General features: G+C 40.5%; 1 protein-coding gene across 1 annotated transcript in view; it reads right to left on the reverse strand.

The window, feature by feature from the left end:
- Positions 1-26,150, reverse strand: part of pacrg (parkin coregulated) — a 160,537-nt gene continuing 134,387 nt past the window's right edge. The window contains exon 5 of the mRNA XM_004082184.3: positions 1-235. Coding sequence (XP_004082232.1) covers positions 93-235 — 143 coding nt within the window. The 3' untranslated portion in view covers positions 1-92. The remainder of the gene's footprint in view (positions 236-26,150) is intronic.

A 26,150-nucleotide genomic window follows, 5' to 3' on the forward strand; every position in this document is an offset into this window, starting at 1 on the left:
TAACTTTTTTAAAGCTGTTTAATAACAATCCAAATGAGGAACGATCCAGGATTACCAGACTGTGTGATGACTGTCAATCCTGTCTTTCTGCTTCAGTTCCTTATGCAGGACTGGTAGGTGGGAATCATGTACTTTATGTGTATAAAGGCGTCCTGTCCTCCTTGTTGCTCCATCACTTTCAGAGTTTCTCCAACCAGATGACCAATATTGTCCCCTTTCTCTGAGTTGAGGCTTTCTAGATGCAAACAGATGGAAACACACATGTTGAAAAACCACAAATCAAAGTATCACCCAAGTCTGAATAGATAACATCTGAGCTCATGAAGTACCACCTGCAGCCCCTCTGTACTGCTTTGCTGCAGACTGAATGGGCAAATGCCATCCTTCCATCTGACTTGAAACCCACTGGACAGACTAAATCTAATTTACTCTTCTGCTGTGGATGGTTGGGACTGAATGGCGGAAGAGTTTTTAACTGTTCAGCTGAAAGTTTAATGAGGCAGGCTGTAGAGAGAGACCAAAGGACCTATGATTTAGTGACGGCTCTGCTGTTGCAGAAGGCTGCACCGCTGCACACGAGGCATGGGCAGTGACCTGGAGTCACGCTCTACAGGTAGGAATGCGCGCATGCGGGTCTGTGCATGTGAGGTTTAGGCTGTTCTGAGTGTCTCTGTAACCCCGGTTTACTGACATTTGAGCCGATGTGATTAATGATAATCTGAGAAGAAATGCGACACACTTGGGGCTAATCATAACAAAAAAAAAAAAAAAAAACAGAACTACCCCTCCTGTAAAATACACAGAAAATATTGTTTACAACACAAACATTACACCAAAAATCAAATAACGGTGAAGAAACTAATAGAAAAGACATGAATAAGGTTTTTTTTTCACAAAAAGTTTCAAAATAAAGGAAATTCGACCCTCATTCAGGCAGATGGCTGGACGTCTACCTGCCAGCCAGTATGGGATGTTGTAGTTTATGGTCCAATAGGAATAATAAAATTCAGGACTTGTCTTTTATTAACATACTCCTTAGCAGTCGCTTTATATCCAAAGGTTAGTAGGCTACATGCTACGTGGCCTTTCATTTATCCTATTGTCTTTGAACGCATCACAGTTACAGGGCCATGGTGATTGGTCCAGATATTATATGGGATCTGTGTGATGCATGATGGGATACGCAGCATGTTGCCTTTGGATGTGAAGTGACTGCTAAAGAGTATGTTAATAAAAGATAAGTCCTGAATATTATTATTCCTATTCGACCCTAAACTACAATATCAGCTGGCTGTCTACCGGCCAGCCAGCTGCCCGAATTCCGGCATGACAAGCAAAAGAGCTCTGCGGCGGAGCTAAGAGCTATGTCCGGAGAATCGCTGCGGTACGGCAAAGCAGCAAGCTTGGGCATCCTAAATCTTGAGATATTTTTCTTATATTCACTGAGACAATAATAAATTGATCATTCTTGTTTTTCTTTGTCATTTCTTGAACGAATGTGGATCACATAGACACGGACGTTACCGCTCAAAGCGGCTTTTGTGGCAGGATGGAGAGCATATCCATGTTTATGAATGACTTTTGATGTGAATAATTATTTCATTCGCCCAAATTAGTTATTTTGAGGAGACAAAATATTATTTCGTGGGAACAAAATATTATTTTGTGGGATTGTGATATTAATTTGTGGGAATGAGACATTTTATATTTTTTCCATGTCAGGACACGGGCTCCGTACTCTTGGGCACAAAGTATAAACTGTTTCTCTGAATGTTTCAGAGCCAAAACAAAACAAATTGTATTTTGAACTAAATGAATGAAAACGTTTGTCCTGAATGCATTAGAAAGACTTGAAACCCAAAGATCACTTTTTTTCTTCAAATTGACCTAGAGAGAGAACAGAAATAGGACACGTTTTTGTAGGACATAGTTTCTGCAGAGCAGCAGGAGTTCATTAGAAATTTGCATCTGAGTTCTGGGCGGGGCTGTTGGCAGACCAACACCGCCCTCACTTTGTGTCCCCATCTGTTTATGCTCTCCAGCTAGCTTACAGCCCTTCACACCACTGACCTAACATTACCGGTGCAACAAAAATGGTGAGCAATATTGGAGCTATCCAGACGTACAGTTAGAGCCAGACTCCAGCTAAGATGAGGAACATGGATCTATATCTACAAGTGGATGCATCAGAATTGAGCAGAGCAGGAAGCTTGTGTCCCGACCATTGTATTTTCTACATCACAGCAATAGCTGTTTCAAAGGGCCATTAGTTGTCTGTTTCTGATTCACAACGACTTAAATAAAGAAACACTCAAACATTCAGTTTTAAGCTTATTTTTCCTTAGAAGTGCCCTTCATCATCAGAAAATGTCACAAGAACTGTACATGTTAAAGGGGCTATATCATTCTATTCTTAACCCTTTCAGAGTAAACTATATCCAAACATATGATAACATATTACTTTTGGCACACTGAAGTTTTATAGATTTTTTTTAAATCTGAGATATTCATTCTATGAGGAACTGCCTTTTGCTCCATGTGGGAGCCGCCCATTTCATGACGTCGACCTAGATTTGGCCTCGGCAGCGTGTCTGTGTTTTGCCCACGGAAACAAACAACAGCTGAACTTTTGCAAAGATGGATGTGCATATTGTGCATATAAAAGGAGAGCGATTAGCTGATCACCGCTAGCTCCACAGAGAAAGTGTGTGTTTGTGAGTGGGGGCGGTGCTGGCATGTGTTTTTTCTTCTTATGTTAGTCACAGCACAGCCCTGTGCTAAGCCCAAACTCTAGATAACATCCAAATACTCTCCGAAAGGAAAAAAATAAAGAAAAACCGTGCGGTCTGGAATATCTGGTTAGGGAGTGCTGGTAAACGTTTCAGCAGGAACAAAGTGAAAGGAGTCACTCAGGTCACTCCACCACTGTGAACGCTGAACTAATGCAGACTCATCCCCTCATCATGGAAACCAGCTGGCAGAGCTTGCAGCCGTCAGACCGGCAGCGCAGAGAGGTGTGGCTCCCGAACCAACAAAGCTCAGGCCAGTTTAAGGAGGCCTGCAGGGGGATGCAGAGGGGTCCAGCATTGGGGTGGGGTGGATGCTGGCACTGCTGTCCTGAGCCTTTGAGTTCATCCAAGATTCCCCTGCTGAGCTGCTGGGAGGCCAGAGGCTTCAAAAGGAAGGGGGCAGAAGCATTTGCAGTGACTCTCAATATTTAAAGAGAAGAAAAAGGAAGAAGTGTGTTTGTGGAGGCTAGGTGGAGGGGGGGGGGTGAGGGTGTTAAAAGCTGCCTCTGCAAATGTCCTTAAGCAAAACAGCTTCTCTTCTTTTTCCTCTTTCTGTTGCGCGCCAGCCTTTTCCCCTTCTCATGGAATGTGCATTAAGTGCAAGCAGAGGGCAAATAAAATCTTTAAAACAATCATAATAGCTTTAGACAAGGGTGGGGGTGGGGGTCCACACTTCTGAGGAGTAAGGAAGCTTGACAAAACGGTAAAAGTGTCTTTCCAGCATCAACACTGACTTTGGCGGTCCCTGCTTCCAGTTCTGCTCCGGTTCTGCTGTGATTTGAACCTCAGCAGTCCATGCTAAACAACGCACAACAACAGCTGCCGTTTTTATCCTCCACCCTTCCCCATCCCTCTCCCCACGGTCCTAAACAACCTGTCTTTGCACATCAAACTTGAGACAGCCATCACAGAGAGTAGCAACCATCAGCGAATGCTCAACCATCGCATTTCAGCAGAGCTGTGCCAGTGACCGGGCTTTAAGTGATGATGAACAAACCTCCTCGCAGTTTCAGCTGGAACAGCTACACTGTCACCACGTTCGAAGATTTCTGACTGAGCTTAGCATACATTACGTGTACGTTGTGAAGCTCTAATCCCGTTCTCCTGGCAGACACACACACACACACACACCACAGTGGCTTCAGCACGTTTTTAGCTGCAAATACTGGAGCTGATCCAAATGACTTCCACCTATACCTGCCCAAGTTTCTAATCAGGCTGATTATGACAAAGAAAAAGCAGCTTATAGATGAGGTCATTCTGTGCAAAAACGTTTTTTTGAATGAAGCATCAAGAAGACCTACCGAATTCAAAAAAGGTTTTATTTTGTAATATATAAACACTTCTGAATCGATTCAGCTTTTGTTTACAAGGTCACAAGCTGATTTCATTGATGTTTCTTTTTTTATTTCATTTTTTATTTGCATTGCTAATTTTTATCCGATTTTCAGAATTTAGGAATTTATGTTTAAAGACTACACTTTTATCCACAAAAAGATTTATCATTCCATCAAAACCATTTCACCCCAAAAATGACAAGGTTTTTAGGGATAGATAATTATAGATTTGATAAATGTATCATGTTTAAAAAAATCTATTCAAACTGAGTAATGTTCTTTCAAAACCCATTCGCCACGTGTGTTCGTCATTTTGGGAAAAGGGAAATGAAGTAAGGCAAGAATGTGAGTTATAAACTGAATGAGCATAAATTCCAGAAATAATTTCATAATAAAAACAGTGCAGCCTACACTCTTCAAACTACTGCAGCCTGCTGAGTACTTTTCTATTCTTCCTTATCACAAACCAGTTTAATCTCCAGCTTCCTTGTGTTAAAGTATTCAAAGTAGCAGAAGACAGATTTAGCATAAACGCTTAGAGTTTTCAGTGATAATATATCACTGCCAAGTATTCTAAAAAGTACCCTAATGAATGAGCTCCTATGAGGGACTCTTTATAATTTCATTAGTACAAATCTTGGGATAAGAACAACATTTTATTTAGCTTTTTGTTTTTACCTTTTCACTTCAAATTTTTTCCCCCTGAAATCAGGCCAAAAAAACAAACAAAAAAAAAAAGAGGCAGAAAAGCGGTAAAAAATTTGACAGATTGTGTGCTGGTTTGAGGAAAGAGGTGATGAGGGCTGGATGGAGTCACTGGAGGAGGTCTGCGCTTCACAGCAGGGCTCTAATTAAAATGGCCTCACAGTTGGGCGACAGGCAGCCTTCTCCTGAAGAGAGGCGGTAGAGCCCAGGTGTATGCACGAACGAGAAAGAGAAAGAATGTGTGTATGCATGTGCAGGAACAAAGAGTGTCTCAACAGTGTTTGTGTGCATGTGTGCAAAAGTAATTACTGGATGTTTAGCGTGTGTGGATGCATGCTGACCAGCCCGCGTGGAGGAAGATTAAAAGCACCTGAAAAATCCAGTGACTGCAACGGAAAAAACTGACTCAAACTTCAATTTATTTGATGTTTGCAATAAACAAAAACAACAATAAAGAAAGATTAGTTATTCTTGTTATTTTTGTGCATCCCATTCTGAAAGGGAATTCCTTCATTTTTGCATTAAAAACACAACTTTAGTGAACAAAAGGAAATTTAACATTGTCAATAAACCAAGTGTGATGTATTGTTTTTTTCTTGTAACAGTCCAAAGGCTTGTAAAGAGATAGTAGAAAATAAGTCAACCATCGTCTCGATGGGTTGAATAAAGCATCAGTTCAAAGAGAAAGTTCTCTTCTAACCGTTTGTTTTTGTCCAGATGATGAAGCTAAAGGTTGTTTTAAAGAAGCCGGCGCAGTGATACAGAAGATTTAAAATAGGTGGCCGGAACTTCTTTCACCGTGCGTTATCACTTTTTAATGCACACCCAGCAGCCAATCAGGATCAAGTATTCACCCGGACCATGGTATAACAATTATTAATTATAGTAATTATAATGAAATCAATATAAAACAGTTCAAATTGGGAGTTGTATTGGAAATAAGATATGGGAAGGACCAAAGAAAGGGCTGTGAGACAAAACGACGTGCAGCTCTGCACACAAAAAAAGGTTTTCCATGTTGGAGACCATGAAACCAACTTAATACTGTAAAAAAAAGAACAGGTTTGCTATCGTCCAACTTTGCCCTCCCCCCCCCGTTTGATCACATGGGACTTTCCTCCAACAGCGTCCTCCAGATTCATTTTCCCCTAATGGATCAGCAAGAAGCCAACCCCTGAACAGCTGTGGCTCACAAACATGCGCTCTCATTCTTACATGCACCCACCCACACACACAGACACACACAAACCTGGAACTAGGCCCATTTTGTTGCTTTTCCATCACAACCTTTGTGTGTGATCAATAACAACATTGCAGCTCATCGCAGCTCCCCCAGTGAAGCCTGCAGCCTCAGTCACATCAAACACACTCGGACACACACAATCCCGCGCACACAATTGCAGGAGTATCCACATCTTGTTGCCTGAGCAGAGGTAAAACAACAGAGTTACAGGTAGTAGAAGTTTAATAAACTCCCAACCTTGACACCGCCCAGCATCAACCGTCGGCGCTTACTGAAGTCCGGCGTTTGCTGTAGGTCAGTGAACTCATTTTCCATGCGTTCATCCAGCCCAGAAGTGCTCAGCCTGTGTAGTCCACATCACACTTTAACGCGTAAACCCAGTGAAAGCTGGACATCAGCACTTTAGTATGCTGGGATGACTGAAGTGTCTCAAGGTCAGATTCAAAAACCAGAGGAGCAGAACTGCTAGACAAGCCTGGGATAAAGACATGACCTGCTGAAGGCAGTCCTGAGCTGCACCCGACGGAAAGCTCTTAGATTTCCATCGATCCGGTCCCACTGGCTTTCTAGTCTACATCTGTACGTAAGTAGACTGGAATTGAATTCCAATTCCACACTTCCGATGAAATCATGCTGTGTCTTTTCCTAATCTTTCTTAAGTGATCCCAGACTGTGGAAGGTTTCAAAGCCCTGCCAGGGATAGCGAACACGACACTCCTCCCTAAAAGACAAAACAAGAATTCATTTTGTAATTTCTTTTTCAATTAGCCAACCAGACCTCGCCATGACCGAGAGCAATCTCAGTTTCTGCCATTTAGTCATGCTTTTAATTCACAAAGAGAGTCCATCTGAGATGGTGGATCAATGCTATTTTCCAAGCTGTTACCATGTCCATTATTGTTTCAATTACCGCCACTCAGATAATGGTTATCTAAGTCTCATCTCATTCAATTGTGGCTCAAAACATGCATCTGTGAATCGGCTTCAGTGGACTTGTCACAGATCTGAGGGAAAGAGCGGCCCGCTTACACATCCTCCCAGCTGAAACACATTGTCGGCTCGGGTGTACACAACTATTTTAATTATTTTCAAATTACGCTTCGCGTTGTTCAGGATCAAAAAGTGTGTGTTGTGACAACTGATCCCTGTGGCCTCTTGCAGCAGAGATTTTAATCTGAGTTTCACATTATAGACAGTCTAATGCAGTTTAGTCAGAACACAGATCTGTGCGTAACCCAGTAATCCCTGAGCAATTTCACCACGCAGCAACGCTAATTCAACTGTGCCAAACTTCAAACAGCTGCAGCTGCTGAGGTTTCACAACCGAGTTTCACCTTGAAGTTATTTTCTTTTTTATTCACACCTTATCCTGTTCAACAGGGACACCAAGAAAGTAAGCCCTCCCCCCCACCACCCCCTGCATGTTTTTAATGTTGAAAATCCTGAACAAGCAAACTCTCCACCACCAACCAAACTGAAAGGCGTCAGTGGGGGCAATCAGGCATTGCTGCGTCACACACAAAATCATGCCACAATGAAATAAAAGAAAAACTAAAATCCAAGCTTTCAACAGTACAATACACCATAGAGCCACTCTCACGTCTGCCGGCGTCACTCCGTGGCCCGGAGTAGCGTGTCAGGCCTGTCAGGTGTGAGTCAATGCCGTCAGATGCGATCTCATTACGCCAGCTTACCTCAAGGTTAGCAGTGGGCTGCTGGCTAGGCACAAAATCGATCTGCACTGGGGACAGGCATTAAAGGCCACCGCAGCGAGGAGTGTGCTCGATCCAAACAGGCACTGCACTTCAATGCAAAGGCCATTTATCAGGCAGGGGAAAGTAACACATAAACAAAGCTCAGAAAGCAAACTGAGGAGTCCAAAAGAAATTAGAGCAGATTAGCCACTTATTGCATTTTGGGGGTATCATGTTAAGCCACTGAATGTAGAGGGAATTCAGGAAAACCTAGAGGTAAAAAAACATAAAAATATGGAGCAACATTTGACAAAAGTGATCCTAAACTTTGAAGTTTCAAACCACTCTGAAACACCCAAGGTTGTCAAAGTTCACATCACAAACTTCTTTTCAACATTTTCTGTCACCTGTGGCCTACAGGCTACATCACACAGCAACACCCCTGACAGCAAAGTCCTCTAATGATGCTTTCTCTTGTTATGTAGCTGTGCCTCTGCCGAAAGGCTGTGTTCCAATATCAAACATGTTAGACAGAAATCCTGTAAGCATAACAAGGTTTACCTTGATCAGAGAATGCTGTTATTTTAAAGGGAAAGGCCCAGCATCACACAGGACGTGTCACATCCCTTAAGCCTGAGCATCAGTTTGAGCATAAAGAGCTGCAGCTCTTTCTTAGTAGATGAGAGCAGGTGTTGAGCTCATTTGATGCTTTTTAAAAGAAATACAAAAAGAATTGTCTCATTCTTTTGTAATCAAAGGTTGGAAAATCCAAAGATAAATATTAAGCTGCAACTGCTCTTTTTCTGCATTTTATTAAAAGAAGGCTCTTCTTTTGAAAATATGACTCTTATCAGAGGGAAACACCACAAATTTTGTAGATTAGGAATTTTAAATCATGAGGCTCAAACTCTCAGCTACTGAAAATTTGACCCATTTCAAAGAACTTAAATTTAAACCTTGGTTTAAAGAAATCAACCAAGATTCTTGAAATTAACAAAATGTGGATAATATATACACACACATCCACATCCACGTGGATGTGTGTGTATATATATATATAGATATATATATATATATACACACACATCCACATCCACGTGGATGTGTGTGTATATATATATATATCTATATATATATATATAGAAATATATATATATATTGGATTTGAAAAGTCTATTAGTTGGTTTTAAATGTGAGACTTCATGTTTTTATCATAAAACCTTTCTCCATTGTACATTTGTAGCTAATGGTTTTCATAACCAAGAAAATATATGAAAATTGGAAAAATTTGTGTTAAAACTTAAAAAATGAAAATTTGATCCAAGTGTGTGAAATCGTAAACATGTAAATCTAAATCAATTCAGCTGCAGTGGTACCCAGACTTATTCTACATGGTTTCTGACAAAAGCAATATATGGAAAATTAGATGTAAATGTCACTTTTGCTACTTTTGATTTCCAAATGATGACGGGTGTATAAATGAGTGAATAAAAATCCAAAACATCTCATAGATTTGTGTGAACTACAGATTAGGTTTGCTGATATTTGTATGCATGCCAAATCCACCTATTAAAAACCTTTTGACGCTATGCTTGCAAGTTATTTAAATTTGGTAATAAACGTTCTAAACCGTCATTAACACAGAATATTTTTTTTTATAATATTGCAATGAAAACTAAAGGCTGGCAACGGTGCTGCTGCAGGGGTGACCAACACAAATATGGTTGTTTATTATGAATGAGGCAATGCTGAACTTTGAAAAATGGGACATCGTAAATAGTTAATTTACCTATTTTATTTTAAAATAATTTCTAAGAATTTTATATAAACATTGTTTATTTTATATAAACAATGTTTATATAAAATAAACAATGTAACAGAATTGACAGACTATTCCAACTGTATACCAATGTTCCTGGATCCATTTGATGTGTTTTTTGTTTTGTTTTTTGTTTTAGTCTATTTTACAAGTTTGACTAATGATAATATCAGATTTATTGTTAAATCTGATATTATTGTTGTCCAAATAAATGGATCCTTTACTGTAGAAGTCTGTTGTAACCTCAACTTTCTGATCTATTCATGAACGCCTAGTGCACCTCACTCAGAGTTCTGCTGAGGAAGATCTGAGTACAAAATAAACCATCACAGGCAGGTTTTTGGTAAAGCCGAAGGAAATGGATGATGGTCAGAGGATGAACATTTACAAACAGCTATTGTGGGATTCGGATTGACAAACAGACGAAGAAGAGATGAAATGAAAGGTTAAGGATGCAAAATGGGCTGAAGAATGAAGATCCCAGGTGAGGCCATAAAAGAAATCTTTGAAGTGATACAATTTAAAGCCAGAGACAAATCCAGTGTGTAACCGATATTTTCCTCTGTGTGCTTTGGCGATTCTTTTTCCGCCTCACGTCGTTTGGAGTCAAAGAAAGGAACCCAAATTTAATTCAGCCATCAAAGAACAAGGAGTGCTTAAGCTCCAACTGTACCATCTCCCCTCACTTAGAAGGGGGTCATTACTGCTCTGTGTGAAGACAATGGGACACACGAACCAGCACACACACTCATCTGCACACGCAATTTATGCCAATACTCAGCGATGGGCTGTGTGCCTGGCTAATAAAATCACTTTAGTCTTCATAACTGCTTTAGCCTTGGAAGCTGCCATCAGTGGAAGGACAAGCGGCCGCACACACACGCACACACACACACTCAGGTACAGAAGCGAGCAGTGAGCGGTCCAGGCCTTCCATTAGCCTAATGAAGTGGCTCTGTAAGATGGATGACATGGCATCACCTCAACCACCACTCACAATATCACCCCTAAAAAACCTTGCTCTAAAAGCCCCACCCCACCCGATTCCCAACCCCCCCAAGTGCTTACTGCACCAAATGGACGATGAGCCTTCGACCAGCACACAACACTTTTATTGGACTGGTTATTTATCTCTTTAATGCAATTGGCTAGAGTGGATGCCTACGGATGTGGAGAGCTAGTAAATCACGGCGGGTTGGGGAGGTGGGGTGATTGAAAGAACTTTGAATCCACAATGACAATGGCACATATTAAATGGGATGGCGTCCGTCTGCATTCAGAACAGGCAGGAATGTGGGAAGAGGGGGGCCAGAGGGCCATGGAGAAGACTGGCGTACGTCCTCATCTGTAATGCATTCACGCTTAGAAACAAAAACTATAGGATAGAACCGTTTTTTTTGTTTTTGTTTTTCTGGGGCTTTGGTTTCAAGGTAATTTTAGGCCTTAGTCCCACGGGCATGTGTTGAGCCGTACCGGTTTTTGGTTGTCCGGGCCTGTGATGGGTTGTACACAGGACCATTTTAAAGGGAATTCAGGTGTGTCTTGCAGTTGGCCTAAAGCTGCGTTCACACCATTTGTGTGGCAGGGGGGTCCAGTTTCAATGTTAAGTCCATCTAACAAGGCAGATAAAACGTCCGGCAGTGTAATTTCAGAATCGAGCACAGTGCATTGGTCCAGCAGCAGCGCAATTTGCCCGTCACGTCACATTCAAAGTTCAAAGATCTGAACTTTCGTGAGGACGATGCATCGCGTCAACTAATCAGGGCCACAGGTTGACACGATCAGTGATGTGATCAGTAGTTGGAGTTCCTCCAGAACTTAATGATATATATTTTTTATTTTCATATAAAGAAAAAATAACAAAAGGATCCTGTCATTGTATTCTCTCTTTCATTTTTTCCCTCCTCGGACTAATGTGGACAGCAAGTCAAAGAAAGAGTGAAACGCCGCAGAAAGCAGCTTTCATTCATATGCAGCTCCCGCAGCAGATGATGAACATCACCGTAGTGGGAGAGGCTCTGAATGATCTCCTGAATCCAGAAAGGGAGACTTGATTACCGACACTTGTAGAACCCTTTAAAACAAATAAATCTGATCTCTAAACACCACCCACGTCTTCCATGCATTGTAAATGAGATATACACAGAGACTTCTCCATGTAGCGATCAGGCTAACAACAGTTGGCAGTAGCTCCTCCCACACGGGTCTGGGGTGTCTAATTTTGGTGAGATTGTTGGCTGGTGTTCTCACTTTTCTCATCCTTTAGTTTTTTTCTTTCAAAAAAAATCTTTTTTGCAGCTGCATGTCTCGCACAGTTTTGCATGTTATTTTTTCCAAGTAACCTCCTCAAATGATTGACCAGATGCTTCAGTGCAGCATCATGGTTGGGCATCATTGCTGCAGCAGAGGCTCTTAAAGTATGAATTGCTTCTGGTTTACAGGAGTTTCTATACTTTTGCATTTCGGTTTGTTCTTTATTTTTATTTTTTTTTTGGTAACAAACTCTTAAAAAATGAGATTCGTGTGACAAACAACCCAACTTCCTTGCAGACCGAACAGTTGTGTGCTGCCCTGATGAAGAGATATTAAAAAAACATCTGGGATAATGGCTGTGGACGTGGCTTAAAAAATTCATAACTCGGTCCTCCTTTTTGCTCTTTACCTGGCGGCTCCCAGAAGGACAAAGGGAAAATGTTTATGGGTGAAGGGATGCTGGTCGGGGGCATCCATAAAACAGTCACAGCTTTATGGGCAGCAGCAAAGCCCACGGGTCTGTCAAGGTTTACGAGTGTCGGCACCGTTTGAAGGAGGACGGTTTAAATTTAGTTCACACAAAAACAACCACAAAAAAAAAAAAAAAAAACAGGTGTCCATTTTTAACATTGATGCAGAAATCTAAGAAGATAAAGATTTTTATAACTAATTAAAACATCTAATTGAAAAAATAGTTTTATCTTCAGGTGCTTGACTTGTTGCATAATTTTCAAGTGTAAATATTTAGTTTTCACACTGCAGCATCAGACAGAGAAGCCTAGTGTATGTAACAAAAGCTTTAAACTGGGATGTCTTTAAAAAGCATGCAAGAGCAATTAAACAGTGTCCTTTTTCTCCCTTTGAATGTCAATTTGGCGAATCGCCACAGTATTTTTTTTTTTACTGAGCGCCTCCTGCCAACTCAGTCCCTGCAGCTTTTCCTATGAATGTTTTTCTCTGCTTACTCTGCAAAGAGGAAAAAAAACAAGAAAGTTCTCAGAGCGGCTGCACAACTCCCCGCCAGAACAAAGCCCGCCTGCTTCGACTTTCCAATACGTTTGCTCCCGGTTCGTCCGAACAAAAGGTGAAGGAAGAGAGCAGGGAGGACGCAGGGGGAGAGGAGGGATGGGAAGCATCAAGATGTGCTGGGACAGCAGTACCACCCCAACATGAGTCATGGGGCACACTGTCAGCAGCCATCCAACATCATACACTGACTCATTAGGCTGGGGGAGAGAAGAGGACACGGCTCAGGCAGAATGAAAGCGGCACATCAGTGTCAGACATGAGGAGAGGATGCTGTCAGCAGTTATTGTGGTGGCATGTCTCAGTCCTGCCGAGATCGTGAAACAATAGCCTGCCATTTGTGGCAAATATCTTTTTATGAAAGAGAACTTTTTGATGCAGTCGTTTTCTTCTATTTCGAATTTACCTCTATTATGTGAGCAGATTCAGAGAAGAAAACCGGGCTGTAAGTCCTGTAACCTGACAGGCCGGATTGTTTGCAACACAAAACCATCTGGAAAGCTAACAATTTGCAACAAGACAAAATGAGCAGCCCTTCTGTCATAGACTGGCTGTTAACATACATATTACAATCAAGCTATGCTAAAACAAAGAAGTAATCCTTTGTTTTTGAGCCTCGCTTACAGCGGAAGTCTGAGCGCTGAGTTTGTTAAAAACTATAATTGACTTTTTCTTCTGCTAAAATCCTCTGCAGTGCTCAGTTACCAATGTGACATGACAGCATCTGTTCTGTCACTGCAACTTTAACAATTTACTTTCTAACGGGGTTCGTATTCACCCACACAATCATATATTCTGACATGACTTCAATAAAACATGGAGCTTGGTCAAATTCACTGCTTTTATAGGTAGAAAACACACAGCTGTTGGCTTTAGTGTTTCTCAAAGACTCGTATCAGGATTTTGTCCTGAACTTTTAATAAGACTCTGACAGAAATGAATGCGAAGCTGTTTAAACCTGAAAATACTAATTACTGAAATTGAAAACACGACACAGCTCTGATAATTAAACGAATGGTAAATAGTTATACAGAGCTTTACTAACTTCTCAAAGGGCCCAAAGCACTTTACAGTCACAGTCCCCCATTCACAGTCACACATTCACACACTGACACCAACCTATAACCGCCGAACGACATTTTTAAGGACCAGGCCAGGAACCAAACCTGCGATCTTCTGATCAGAGGTGGACCGCTCAAACCTGTTCAGTGTCCTGCCCAAGGGCACTTCAGTACATGGATGGGGAGGGTGGGAACCGAATTTACAATCTTCCCATCAGAGGTCGACCGCTCTACCTCTAAACCAAACAACTTCAGCTCCATGTCCAAACATGTTTTTTTAAAACTCATCCCTGACTGTATTGGAGATCTGGATGGAGAGACGCCTCCCTCCTATTATTTTTCTGTAGTCCAAGAATAAACTGACCAGTCAGATGCCTCAATCAACAACAAGCTCACTCCTGATTGCCTAGAGTAGTTGCCATAGAAACATCGACTCAGACCAACTTGGACAAATCACTGTTTACTGATGTGGTTTGGCGCCAACATTGTGGCGTCATTATTGCGAAAAGATGGCGACTGAATTGACTTTTTTTCGTTGGAGCTGGAAGTAAATCATTTTCTACCAGTGACGTTTTACTCACGCAGTCCAGTTCTCAAACACAGTCGATGTGTGGAAGCTATAAAAATAATTGTATTTATTTCTAAACATTGTCTGACTTTTTCTGACCTTTCAGAGCCGGATTATTTGAAAGTAAACAGAATATGGGTTTTTATACTGTTTGACTCAGAAACCATACAGGTTCATGCTGCATGTTTGCATTAAGTAGCTCAAGGTTGCGGATTTCATAAAAATTGATGCTGGAGTTCATCCAGGAGCTAAGTGCCACAGCAGACGTTGGTTTGGCTCTTTCTTGCTCCTGCCGTATCATCCGCTGTGATGCCACATTTGTCTGAGACCAGCCGAGCTGCCAGCATGACAGAGTGGAGGGGAGATTAATGATGGGATCCGAGACACAGTCGGTTTTGCTTCGCTGACAAACTGGGGCGAGAGCTGCAGGGATGTGTCCAGGAGAAGGGAAAGAGCGGGAAAGGAGGCAGAGCGGGGAAAGAATGCACGTGGGACACGCTGCTGCAGCCTGGAATGCCAGAGGACACAATTCACACTACCTGTTGGCTGTGACAGATCAAAGGAGGAGGAGAGGGGTTAATGGTGTGTGGTAGTGTGTCTGAACTGCGCTAGGAGAGGGTTAAAACCAGACATGAAGGGAAAAATGGAGTGTGAGAGAATAAGAAGGATGTAGGTGGAGTATAATAAAGACAGAGTGAAGAGAGGCCTGGAAAAAGAATCAAGGAGAGCAAGGGAGCATGATAAAGAAAAGGAGTATGAGAGGAAAAGGTCGCCGATGCAGGAATGTGTAGAGGAAGAAAAAAAGAGGCGGCGGGAATATATATTTGTCCCCTGATGGGACTGTGTTAGGAGTCCATCTGAGGAGAAATGAGATCAGTGGCTGACTTCGTGTTAGAGGAAGACTTTGCTGCCCTGCAGCTCCACACTGACTCACTGAACACCCTCTCCCCCCTCGTCTCTCTGGTCTCACACAACCTGCAGCGCATTTATTCTGCAGGGTGATTCTGTGCATTTGTGTGTGCACACAGGTGCCTGCAAAGTCTTATTACCCAGGCTCGCCTCCCTCTCCAACTCTCCATCAAATGACCTGGCAGTCTGTCTCACTCGCCTCTCCTCTCTATCTGTTTTGCTACACCCCACAGAGGAATTTCCTCATAAAATCATTCACTAAATCATCTGTCCAGCAAACAGACACCTTGGAAAACCCTCCTATGGAGAGCTTTCATTTCCAATCTAAAAACACAGAGGAGAGGAGGTGGATGTGCGTTCACATGCATGAGCAAGGCAGGGAACTAAGTCAACTCTAGAACCACATTCCTGTTTTTTCTGCTTAAAGATAGACAGAATTCATTTAGCGGGTCACACTTTTGCCCCTCATTCTAGTCATTAATCATCCTTCCTGAGGTACAATTTAAAAATAATTCAAAGTTTTGGGGGAAAAAGTCTGCAAAAAATTTCTAAAAACAATTGTATATATTCTCTAGAAATCTCTTAATTTTTAAGAGATCTGAAATATAAACATTTAGACATAAAAGACTCCAAATAAAAAAAAAACCTCTAAAATTAGAGTCAGCATTCTGTCAATTTTTCTTAAGATTTATTCAAAGAAAATGTAAAGATTTATTGTTGAAATATCAAAATTACAAATGAAATTACGGGAGGTTTAGCAAACAAATTAGAAAAATAAATTTAAAAACAATGTGACTATTAAATCAACATTTAAAGTCCCACTCCAATCATCTTTTGAGCTGTTGTAAAAGCCTTTTCGGTTGTCTTTTAGTTATTATTCTGCTGTTTTTAGCCAAAATCAAAAAACCTGTGTTTTTTTTTAGGGCATAGGTTCAATAGAGCAGCAGTAGTTAATTAAAAATTCACTTCTGAGTTGTGGTGCGGAGTAAGCCTACCTGTACTTCCCATCATCCATTTGTTTACTCACTCTCCTGCTAGCTTACAGCCCCTGAAACCCCCAAGCTAACATTAGCTGTGCAACAAAAATTGTGAGTAATATTAGAGCTTTCGGAGCCACATGTCAGCTCAGATGAGAAAAACAAAGTCGTACATAAATCTATTTGTCTACAAGTGGATGCATTGGAATGGAGCAGAGCAGGAAGCTTGTGGCCCACCGTTTTAGGTTATACATTACACCTACAAGCTTTTTTCAAACGAAATTTTTTTATGCTCCTGACTCACAACTATTTGAACAAAGAATTACTAAAAAATGTGATTTTAATCTTAATTTCTTATGTCCTTAATCATAAGAATCAGAAAATACTACGAAAACAGGTTAGAAAAACCCAAAAACATGATTTTCATCAGAGTGGGTCTTTGAATTTCTACAGAAAATATAAAACCGAACCAAAAAGTCAAAATTCTTTTTTAACTTTATTTCAATTTGTATGTTTTTTGCAAAAGATGAGTGTACCTGCCAATGAGCCAGAAGATGTTTTTACATGATGAGCAGCTGACCAATGCTCAAAATCCGAAAAGCCCAAGTGCTTTAGAAAGCTGTACTTTGAGTTGCATGGCATTATTTGCCATTAGTAGTGTTTACATAAAATATGCATTTGTTTTAATGAAATCTTCGCAGAAGCGTTTTAAACTTTCTATGAAAAAAAAAGAGCCTCATCCTGCTTAAGTATCGACTAAGATTGCATAACATTCTGCCTCTTTAACCACAAATGTATCTTTGATTGGACACATTTCTGAAACTTTATTGAACAGTTTTAGGCTTTAACCTTCATCTCTTTTTCTTTGTTGATGATGTGCCATTTTTTCGGTCTGTCTGTGCCTGCATACATACTTTTTTATAGCTACTGTCACACATTTCTGAGGAAAAAGATTGCCCGTAAGAGCAAACATAAGTTCAAAATCATAATAAGTATGTGACTCCTCTTTAACAGATTGTTGTAAGAATCCTATTCTCTTTCAAAGAACCTGGAAGAAGCTGAAACAAGTCCGATGCTGGTGGGGCTGCAATGGAGCGTACCAGAGGGGAGCTAGACAGAGAAGCAGAGGAAGATGAGCCTTAGGGGAGGCAGACTAGAGAGCCCAGAGGCTCCTGAGGAGGAGAGAAAGATGAAACCTGCATAAAACATGCAAGGAGGAGGAGGAGGAGGAGGAAGGTAGTGGTTAAAAACCTCAGACTGAGATCATACTGTTGGTAGGTTCATTTACGGTGACAAAAAGGTTGCTGTTAATGTTAATCTAAGTGTGCACACTCTGAAGCCTTTGGGGTATTGAACCAGAAAGGGCTCGTTTTGATGATGGATGCAGAGGTGATGCTGATTGGTGGAAAGTCAAGACCATGATGGAAGGGAGGTGAATATTGATCATATACTCCATGAGAACAGTGGCAGAAACAAAATCCAGTAACTTTTTTATAGTAAAATTATGCATCTAACTTATTTATTTACTAATGGAGGTGTTTGTGAGTGCACCTGCCAATAAAATGCATTGGGTGTAGGACCAGAATTTTTTTTCTGGTTTTGGAAATACCAACCATTGACTCATATGATACATACTCTCCCTCTGCTCAAGCTTTGGGTTTGATCCATGTTTCATGTCTTTGGCTGGAGCATATCAAGTTGTGCCAGCACACACGTGCAGTGTGTGTAGGGGTGCTATGGAGTCACAGAATTATCCAAACCTTACAGGCTGAGGAGGCGAGAGGAGCACCAAAAGTGATAATGAATCACTTTTGACTCCTTTCTTCCTTATAACACTCTCATTGAATCTGGTGCTCAGTTTTGTGTCACATCATCTCACAGATTGATGGTTAAATGGGCAAACCTTCACGAAAAAGTAAGGTCGTGCGAAAAAATGTTCATGCACATGTTTCTATGGGCAACAGCGAACACTTAAGTATGAAGTAGATGAGACGCAGGTGCAACGTAAAGTTTTTCAATTTTACCCCCCGCCCCCCGCAATCTGTGCACTACGCAAGTTGCCAGTTAGTGCTGTTCAAGTGAGATGTGTGCTCCTTAATGGGAAGCTACATTCACACCAGCCTCAGAAAAATGCGTTCAAGCGACCGCTACGTGCACCAATGCACATTTTGGGCTTCTGCACTCAAAACTCTCGTATTCACACATTGCTGTGCAAATGTTTGAGTCTGTTTTTGGGCCCTACGTGCAGCTATTGAATGGTCACTGAAAGTTAAACCAGGTCAAACTTTGACCAATCAGGGACTTGGATTTGGTGGTGACAGTTTGGTAGCATCTGTTTTCCTTCATGGAAGTGCCAACCATTTTAAATCGATCATGGAGTTGAAATTAATAATTGCGGTTTGTGCCCAGCTGGAATAACATGACACCAAGTTTTTCATATACAGTGATCCCTTGCTATATCACGGTTTACTTTTCACGGTTTCGCTACTTCACGGATTTGCATCGTGCATTGTGTTCTGCATTCTGATTGGCTAAAAAAGTCACTCCGCTTCTTCTCTACCTGCGCGTCAATAATGTTGCAGTTTAATATGTACACGTACGTAAATCAGCTTTCCAAATTACGTACATGCAAATCATCTTGCAATTTCCTGTTTCTCTAAAACCCATAGAAAAAGAGCGACACCAACTGTCAATCACTATGTTCTTCTCCCGAACAAACACACACAGCTGCACCGCGGGCTTGAGAAGGAGAAAACACTGCAGCTTCTCAGACTGAAGAGCATTGAAATACACCTGAGCCACTATTTGTCCGTTTGTACTTTGTATTTTTTTCATGATCATTTTAAATTTTCTCCCGTTTAATTCAATTACTCTCGGGTCGCGGTGGGCGGGGCTAATCTCCGCGATTTGAAGCCTTCTGTTCACATTGATGATTAAAATTATTATTTGACAGTACTGTACAGAAGTTATTTGTTGAAAAAAAAACGTTTTTAAAGTACTTTGATTTGTGAAACAAATGTTTGAGCCTGTAAAATGGTTTGTTCTTCTTTTCAATGTATAACAGAGTATTTAATTGTATAATAATTGTTAAAAAAAAATAGAGGTTTCTACTTCACGGATTTTGCCTATCACGGGTTCTTTTTGGAACGTAACCCCCGCGATAAACAAGGGTTTACTGTACCGGAATAGAGCTATGAAAGAAAAAGCCTGGAGCAAGCTTCTTGAGATTTGCACCACTTCCACATTTCACACCAAGTGTAGGTCGCGGCCATGCAGCGCAAGTAAACAGTAGAAACAGAAGAAGAACAAGTCCTGCCCTACTTATCAGTGAATCGACTCTATACAGAGAACTGGACTGAGTGAGCCCCTCCGTTCCAAACAGGAAGTACACACTGGCTCCAAGAATCCAAAATCCCATAAACGTCTATAGAAAAATAAACGGCTATTACTCGGTTATTCTGGTTGTCAGAATAACCATTCTTTCTGATATATTTTTGTAGACACATCTTTTTAATCCTATTTTTTTTCATTATATTTGTTCTTTATTGCAAGTTACTCAAGGTATAAAGTGATCAACTGATCACCTCAACAAAGCATGTGGCGCCCGCTTGCCCTCACCTCGAAATTTTAAAAGACAGAATATCCCGAGCCCGGTGGAAGGGGTGTGCGACAGTAAGCGTTGACTCAGACCAATCACTGTCATCTGGGTCCAAGATGGCGAGGTTCAATTGGATTGGTTTCATTTCGCTGAAGTAGGAGATGAGGCATTTCTATGGGTGACCTCACACCCGCTCAGTCCAGTTCTCTCCAAACAGTCAATGGTCCAGGATGTCTAGCATTTAAGAGGCTGCATTTAGCGCGTTCTTGAACGAGCGTCACATGCCAAGTGTGTCCCTATTATTACACTTTCTAAATCTGCTGCTCAGTTTTGTATCACTCTAATCTCACAGCTGATTGATAGTTAAATTGAAACTGCTGATGGTAATGGTAATATTTTGACAGTTTTTTTTTTTTTGGTGAAAGATCTGTGAACTTTTTGACAATGTCTATTGAAAACATGTCAGTCATTGGACTTTTAGGTCTCATACAATGGAGTCAAATGACCCGGCTTTTCTCACATATAATACTTCATCAGGTGGTAATAATAATTTATATAAATTATGATTTAAAATACAACTGCCTGCCTCCTTACTCTTTTTGAAAGAAAAATCTTTGGGCTTCTGGATCCTTATCGGACTAAACCAGTCATGCGTGAACGTTGTCTTCAAGACTTAGAAATGGTGATAAATATTTCTTTGGATTGTCACATATTTTATTATTAAGTTAAAATACAGGTAACTCTTCAAGCCTCTTCAGCTCCTCTCTTTACTTTAAGTAAAAATAAAAAAATAAAACTCAATGATAACTTTGGAAATCAATCTTCTATAAATCATCATCTCAAATATTGGTTCTTTATTAGCATCTCAGCATTTTCTTAGTACATCTTTACAGAAAAAAATATGACTTCCCTGCTCTAAAGAGAGGAACAGCTCACAGTCAATTTGTCATTCTTGATGACGATCGTTTAAATAAATGAAAGTGAGTTTGAGCCTGCAGCTGGGCCTCAGCTCATGTCTCTGTGATGAATGCTTCATTGGTGGTGCTCCAATCTCCAATCTTTGGGGAATATATATTTCTTGTGTATATAAAGTCTATTGATTGAATGCAAACTCAAGTTCAGTTTCTAATCAAAGTCCTTTAAAATATATATAAAACATTTGTTTTTAATTAACTCAATGAGTAGATGTGAAGCTTCCTTCGCACTATTTCTTTCAAGCATTTATTCAAGGTGAAACATTTGAAAACTAGTAGATGCTGAAGCACTAATACATCAAAGTTGGTTAACCGTATTTGCATCATATTTGATACATACAATTCTGAGATCTGTATCTCATTAAGAGGATTAAAACGTGACATTAAAACCCATTGCATGTAACTTTGTCCATGTTTCTGCCCTGTAATCCATCATCAGTCCACTAGAGGCAGTATAAGCGCTTTTGCTGCTCATTTTTCAAATTTTCAAAACTTTATGGTAAGAATAGCTTTTTTATTGTTGTTCATGCTTTTAAATGACAAGTTGCCGTATTGAAAGAATGTAAAATGTGTGGCTAACGACTTTTTAAGATACCGTATTTTCCGGGCTATAAGTCGCTGCGGAGTATAAGTCGCACCAGCCCAAAAATGCATTATAAAGTAGAAAAAAACACAGATAAGTCGCACTGGACTATAAGTCGCATTTTGATGGGAAATTTATTTGACAAAATCTGAGACCAAGATATAATAACTTGCACAAACTCATATGACACAATCATAGCAGACTGTTTATCTCATAATTTCACAGTAATTCTTTCTCATACTTATTTATTTATTCCTTTCATGAAGCATTGGGCAACTAATACTCTGTATTTATCCTGTATTTGTAGAAACAATTGTCATTTTTATTGCATTTCTGAATCTATGAAATCATTGGAAAATAGAATATTATGTTTTTAGCCTTCAAGATCTTACTGTAAAAAAGGTTTGCTGATTCTCTGAGTCACTTAACTTACTCTTAACACTTAACATACCTCATCCATCAAATTGACCCAGGAACACCATCTCTGTTCCTCACATATGAACATAACAGGAGGGTTAACAATGTATTTATTTCAATTTATTTCTAATAAAAGTCTCTGCGGAGTATAAGTCGCACCCCTTGCCAAACTATGAAAAAAAGGGCAACTTATAGTCCAGAATATACGAAAGTTTGCCATATCTGGGTGGGTGGAGTGTCACTGCCCCAGTGGAGGAGCGTAAATATCGTGGGATATTGTTCGCGAGTGAAGGAAGCTCGGAGATTGGATCAGCATCCGCAGTTATGCGGTCGCTGTGCTGGTCCGTTGTGGTGAAGAGAGAGCTAAGCCAAAAAGCAACGCTCTCTCAAAGCTATCTTTGTTCCAATACTTCCCTGTGGTCATGAACTCTGGGTCATGACCAAAAGAAAAAGGTTCAGAAAACAAGCGGCTGAAATGAGTTTCCTCCGTAGGGTGGCTGGGTGCTCCCTTAGAGATGTGGTGAGAAGCTCGGTCACCCGCGGAGAGCTCAGAAGCATCTGGTTTAAATGCCTCCCTGGGGAATTGTGTTGGGCATGTCCCAGTAGGCGGTGGCCCTGCGGAAGACCCAGGACACGCTGGAGAGACTACGTCTCTCGGCTGGCCTGAAAACCTTTAGGGACGTGGCCAGGGAGGGGAAGGCTGGGCATCTTTGGTTAGACTGCCACCCCCGCGACCCGGTCCCGCATGAGCGGAAAAAAATGGAGAGATAATTCTTTATAATACAGTTACACTGTGTATCCCATTTGTGACTGCGGGTAAATAAGATTTTTTATAAATAAATAAAAATAAAATTTTTTCCTGAACAGTAATGTCAATATTTTTGCTTCTCAAAGACCCACTTTAATAAAAAAACAGAAACATGTTTTTGGTGGTGTTGTTTTTTTTACATGTCTTTTATTGTTGGGTTGCCACAGCGAGTTAGCACAGGTGGTTTGGTGTCTTAAATGTTACTACGGCTCTGCAGAAACTTTGTCCAAGAAATCAGCACAGGATTTTTTTTTTTGTTTTTTGTTTTTTAACTTGTCCTGTCCAACAGCTGGGAAGGCAGATGAGAGCTGAGGGCCTCTTGTGTTGGACATATTTTACTTTAACAATAGGGGTTATTAATATTCAGACAAACCAGAGGTATGTCTGAATAAACCCCTTTTGTAATTGAGGCCAAACTTTATTAATTTCAGCCATGTTTGAAAATTTTGGGTGTTGGACCGGACGGAAAAGGAAAGAAGGGAAGACACAGCACAGGATTTTTGTATTAATTGCATAATCATCATTAAAAGTCCACTGGGAACACTTTTAAAGTATTGGATGATTGGATTGGGACTTAAAACTAACATTGTTGTGAGCAAAAATTTACCAAATCACTATGTTTTAGAATTAATACAATCTGTATCTCATAAAAAACATAATTGTAATTTTTTTTGTGGATTTTATAAAAAAACAAATAAACAACTTAATTGAAAAAAAAGAAAATTGTGTCAATTCTGTGATGCTTACAGGGTTAAGTCTGTGTCCACTTGGGAAACTCATCGGCCTCTTTCCAGCCCATTCTCTGGAGCTGCAGCTGCAAATGGGTGTGAGTTGCAGGGAAACAGATGCACGGAGTGAAGTAGGAGTAAAGATCAAGCCAGTCAAAAGTCATGAAATGCGCCCCCTGAATAATCATCACCCAAATCAATTTGTTCGACGCCCAGGAGAAGCGGATGGACTACAGAGGAATGTGTTGAGTGGGCGGTCGCTCGGCACATCCAAGTCCATATCTCACACAAACACAAGAGCTGGAGAGACCGCCGGAGAAATGTCCGCGAGGGACAGCACTGAGGAGAGGGACGCTCCTACAAACAACTCTGTATAATTCTTCCCTTCTTTCTTTTATTTTTCTCACTTCTTTATTGCCATTCACATTCATTTCCATATTTTACTCGCATGAAGGAGAGTTTCCAACTTCCTCCAGACATCGGGCATTTTTAATATAAATACTTTTCTCTCCCTGCTACATGAAATATGACCGAGTCTACGAATGGCCGAGCCACAAATTTAAACGAACTTGGCTCCCTTTTTCAGCAGGATAACTCGCACACATCAGCTCCTCTAGAGCTCCTCCAGCGCTGTAGTTCCTTTGTGGAAATTACAAAGAAATATAACAGGAACTCTGCAAAAGCATGAACTGTCCCTCAAAATGCATTTATATTTTGCTCACGTTATTTTAAATGGGATATGGAAACAAAATATTTTGAATATTTCTGATGAGAAAATAAATAGTGGCTGGATGGCTCAGTTGGCTGTGTGTCGAGGAAATCAGGGTTCAAATCTCAGGTGGCACAATGAGTTTTATCCCATGAAGGTCTTTAGGCAAGACCCTTCACGCTACTGCCCAACGATACAGCCGGTCCCCAGCCAGGATAAAAATACTGTGTTGTGTCAGAAAGAGGGCATCTGGGGTAAAAATCTCTGCCAAACCACCTTTGTGAATCAGTGAAAGCTGATTCGCTGTGGCCACCCCTGAAGGGATGTGCCGAAATGTGAAAAACAGCATGTCTGATGAGAAAATTCTAAATAAATAAAAAACACCACAAAAGTTTTACCTAAAAAAGCAACTCTACAATGCCTCATAGACACTTCGTTGTGTTATTTGTTGTATATTTTTAATGATTGTTATTGTCTTTTGTTCTTTATTATTATATTGTTTTTGGAGCTTTAAATGTTGTGGGATCAATTAAAAGTGCCATCCATCCATCCATCCATCCATCCATCCATCCATGAATCAATCCAATTTACTGTCAAAAGAAGAAAAATAAAAGACGAAGTTCTAAATATTCATAAAGATGTATTAAGAAAAAGAAAATCTGTGCATATTATGTATCTCTGTTCCCAAATCATTACAAAAAAATCATTAAAGCTTCGTTAAACACTAAATGTAACCTGGATTACAATAAAATTGTCTCCATCTGTGGAGGTTTTTTAAAAAAAATTAAATTTAAATGAAAGGCACATCTTTTTAAAATGGCTTTTACATACATGTATTTATTTGTTTAGCTTTTAAGTATTTTATGGATCTCATGGTTTATCATTTGTACATTTTCACCCTATCAGGGCATCCTCTATTAGCCACAGTGTTTCCTCTCATTTCATGTTCATCTTAATTGTTCTTGCTCTTACTCTATTTAGCTTTATGACTTTTTATTGTTCTCTGTTATTTTTGTTAAGTACCCTACAGCATGTTGATGAAAGGTGCTCTATAAATAAAGTGATTATAAACATTTAGACAGAAGTTTGCATTTCTGATCTTTGCTGTTCATTCCGACCCATCACTGTTAATGCTCACGAAGCTTCTCTGGACTGAAGTGAGACAAAAGAGCTGAAGAAAAGGCCTTGAGGCAACAGCTGCCCAACTTTGCCACACTCAATAAAAGCAGCCCCTTTATGACCCCACCTTTGGCTCAGTAAATTTTAAACCCCCCACACCTCTTCTTGTGCTTTAAAAATATTTTTCTTCACTGGTTTGGCAGCTTTTGTGCAGCTTTTTCTTTTTCATTCAACACTAGTGTGAGTGTAGTCACAGTCGACCTCCTCTGACAATAGAAATGTGATGGAAAAAGTAGAAAAAAGTAGATTATAATGCAGAAAAACTTTAAGTCCTGCTTTAAACTGTGGAGAATTAAAGCAACATTTTTATGATAGTTGTTTAATCACAGAGAACATTGGACTTTAGTCCAACAAAGATGAAGAAAAAAATAAGGATCAAAATCAACAAAAAAAAAGGACATTGAAAGATAATTGCAGGATGTGCAATTTCCCTGCAGGCAATAGCAAGGCAAAGGTAAAAGACAACAGTACAGCATGGGGGGATGGAGGGTGAGAGGACAGTAGATGAGGAAAGGGAGGCAAAAATAAAACAAACAAGACTCAGACAGAGACGATGCAGAGAAAAGATGGATGAAGACGAGAGTGAGTGGCAGGGAGATGGCACCAGGCTGTCTGTGCTCAGACGGTTCGGATCCACTGACATTTACAGAGTGGCCGATCGCTCTTTGCCGTCCTCCCCCTTGAAAAGTTCAAACGCGCAGAGATCCACAGAGAAAATGCTGCGCCATGTGGATTAACACTGCCTCTCACATCTCTCAGAGGGCCTCTCTCCT

This window comes from Oryzias latipes, chromosome 22 (assembly GCF_002234675.1).
Source record: "Oryzias latipes chromosome 22, ASM223467v1".
In the NCBI taxonomy this organism is placed as follows: Eukaryota; Metazoa; Chordata; class Actinopteri; order Beloniformes; family Adrianichthyidae; genus Oryzias; species Oryzias latipes.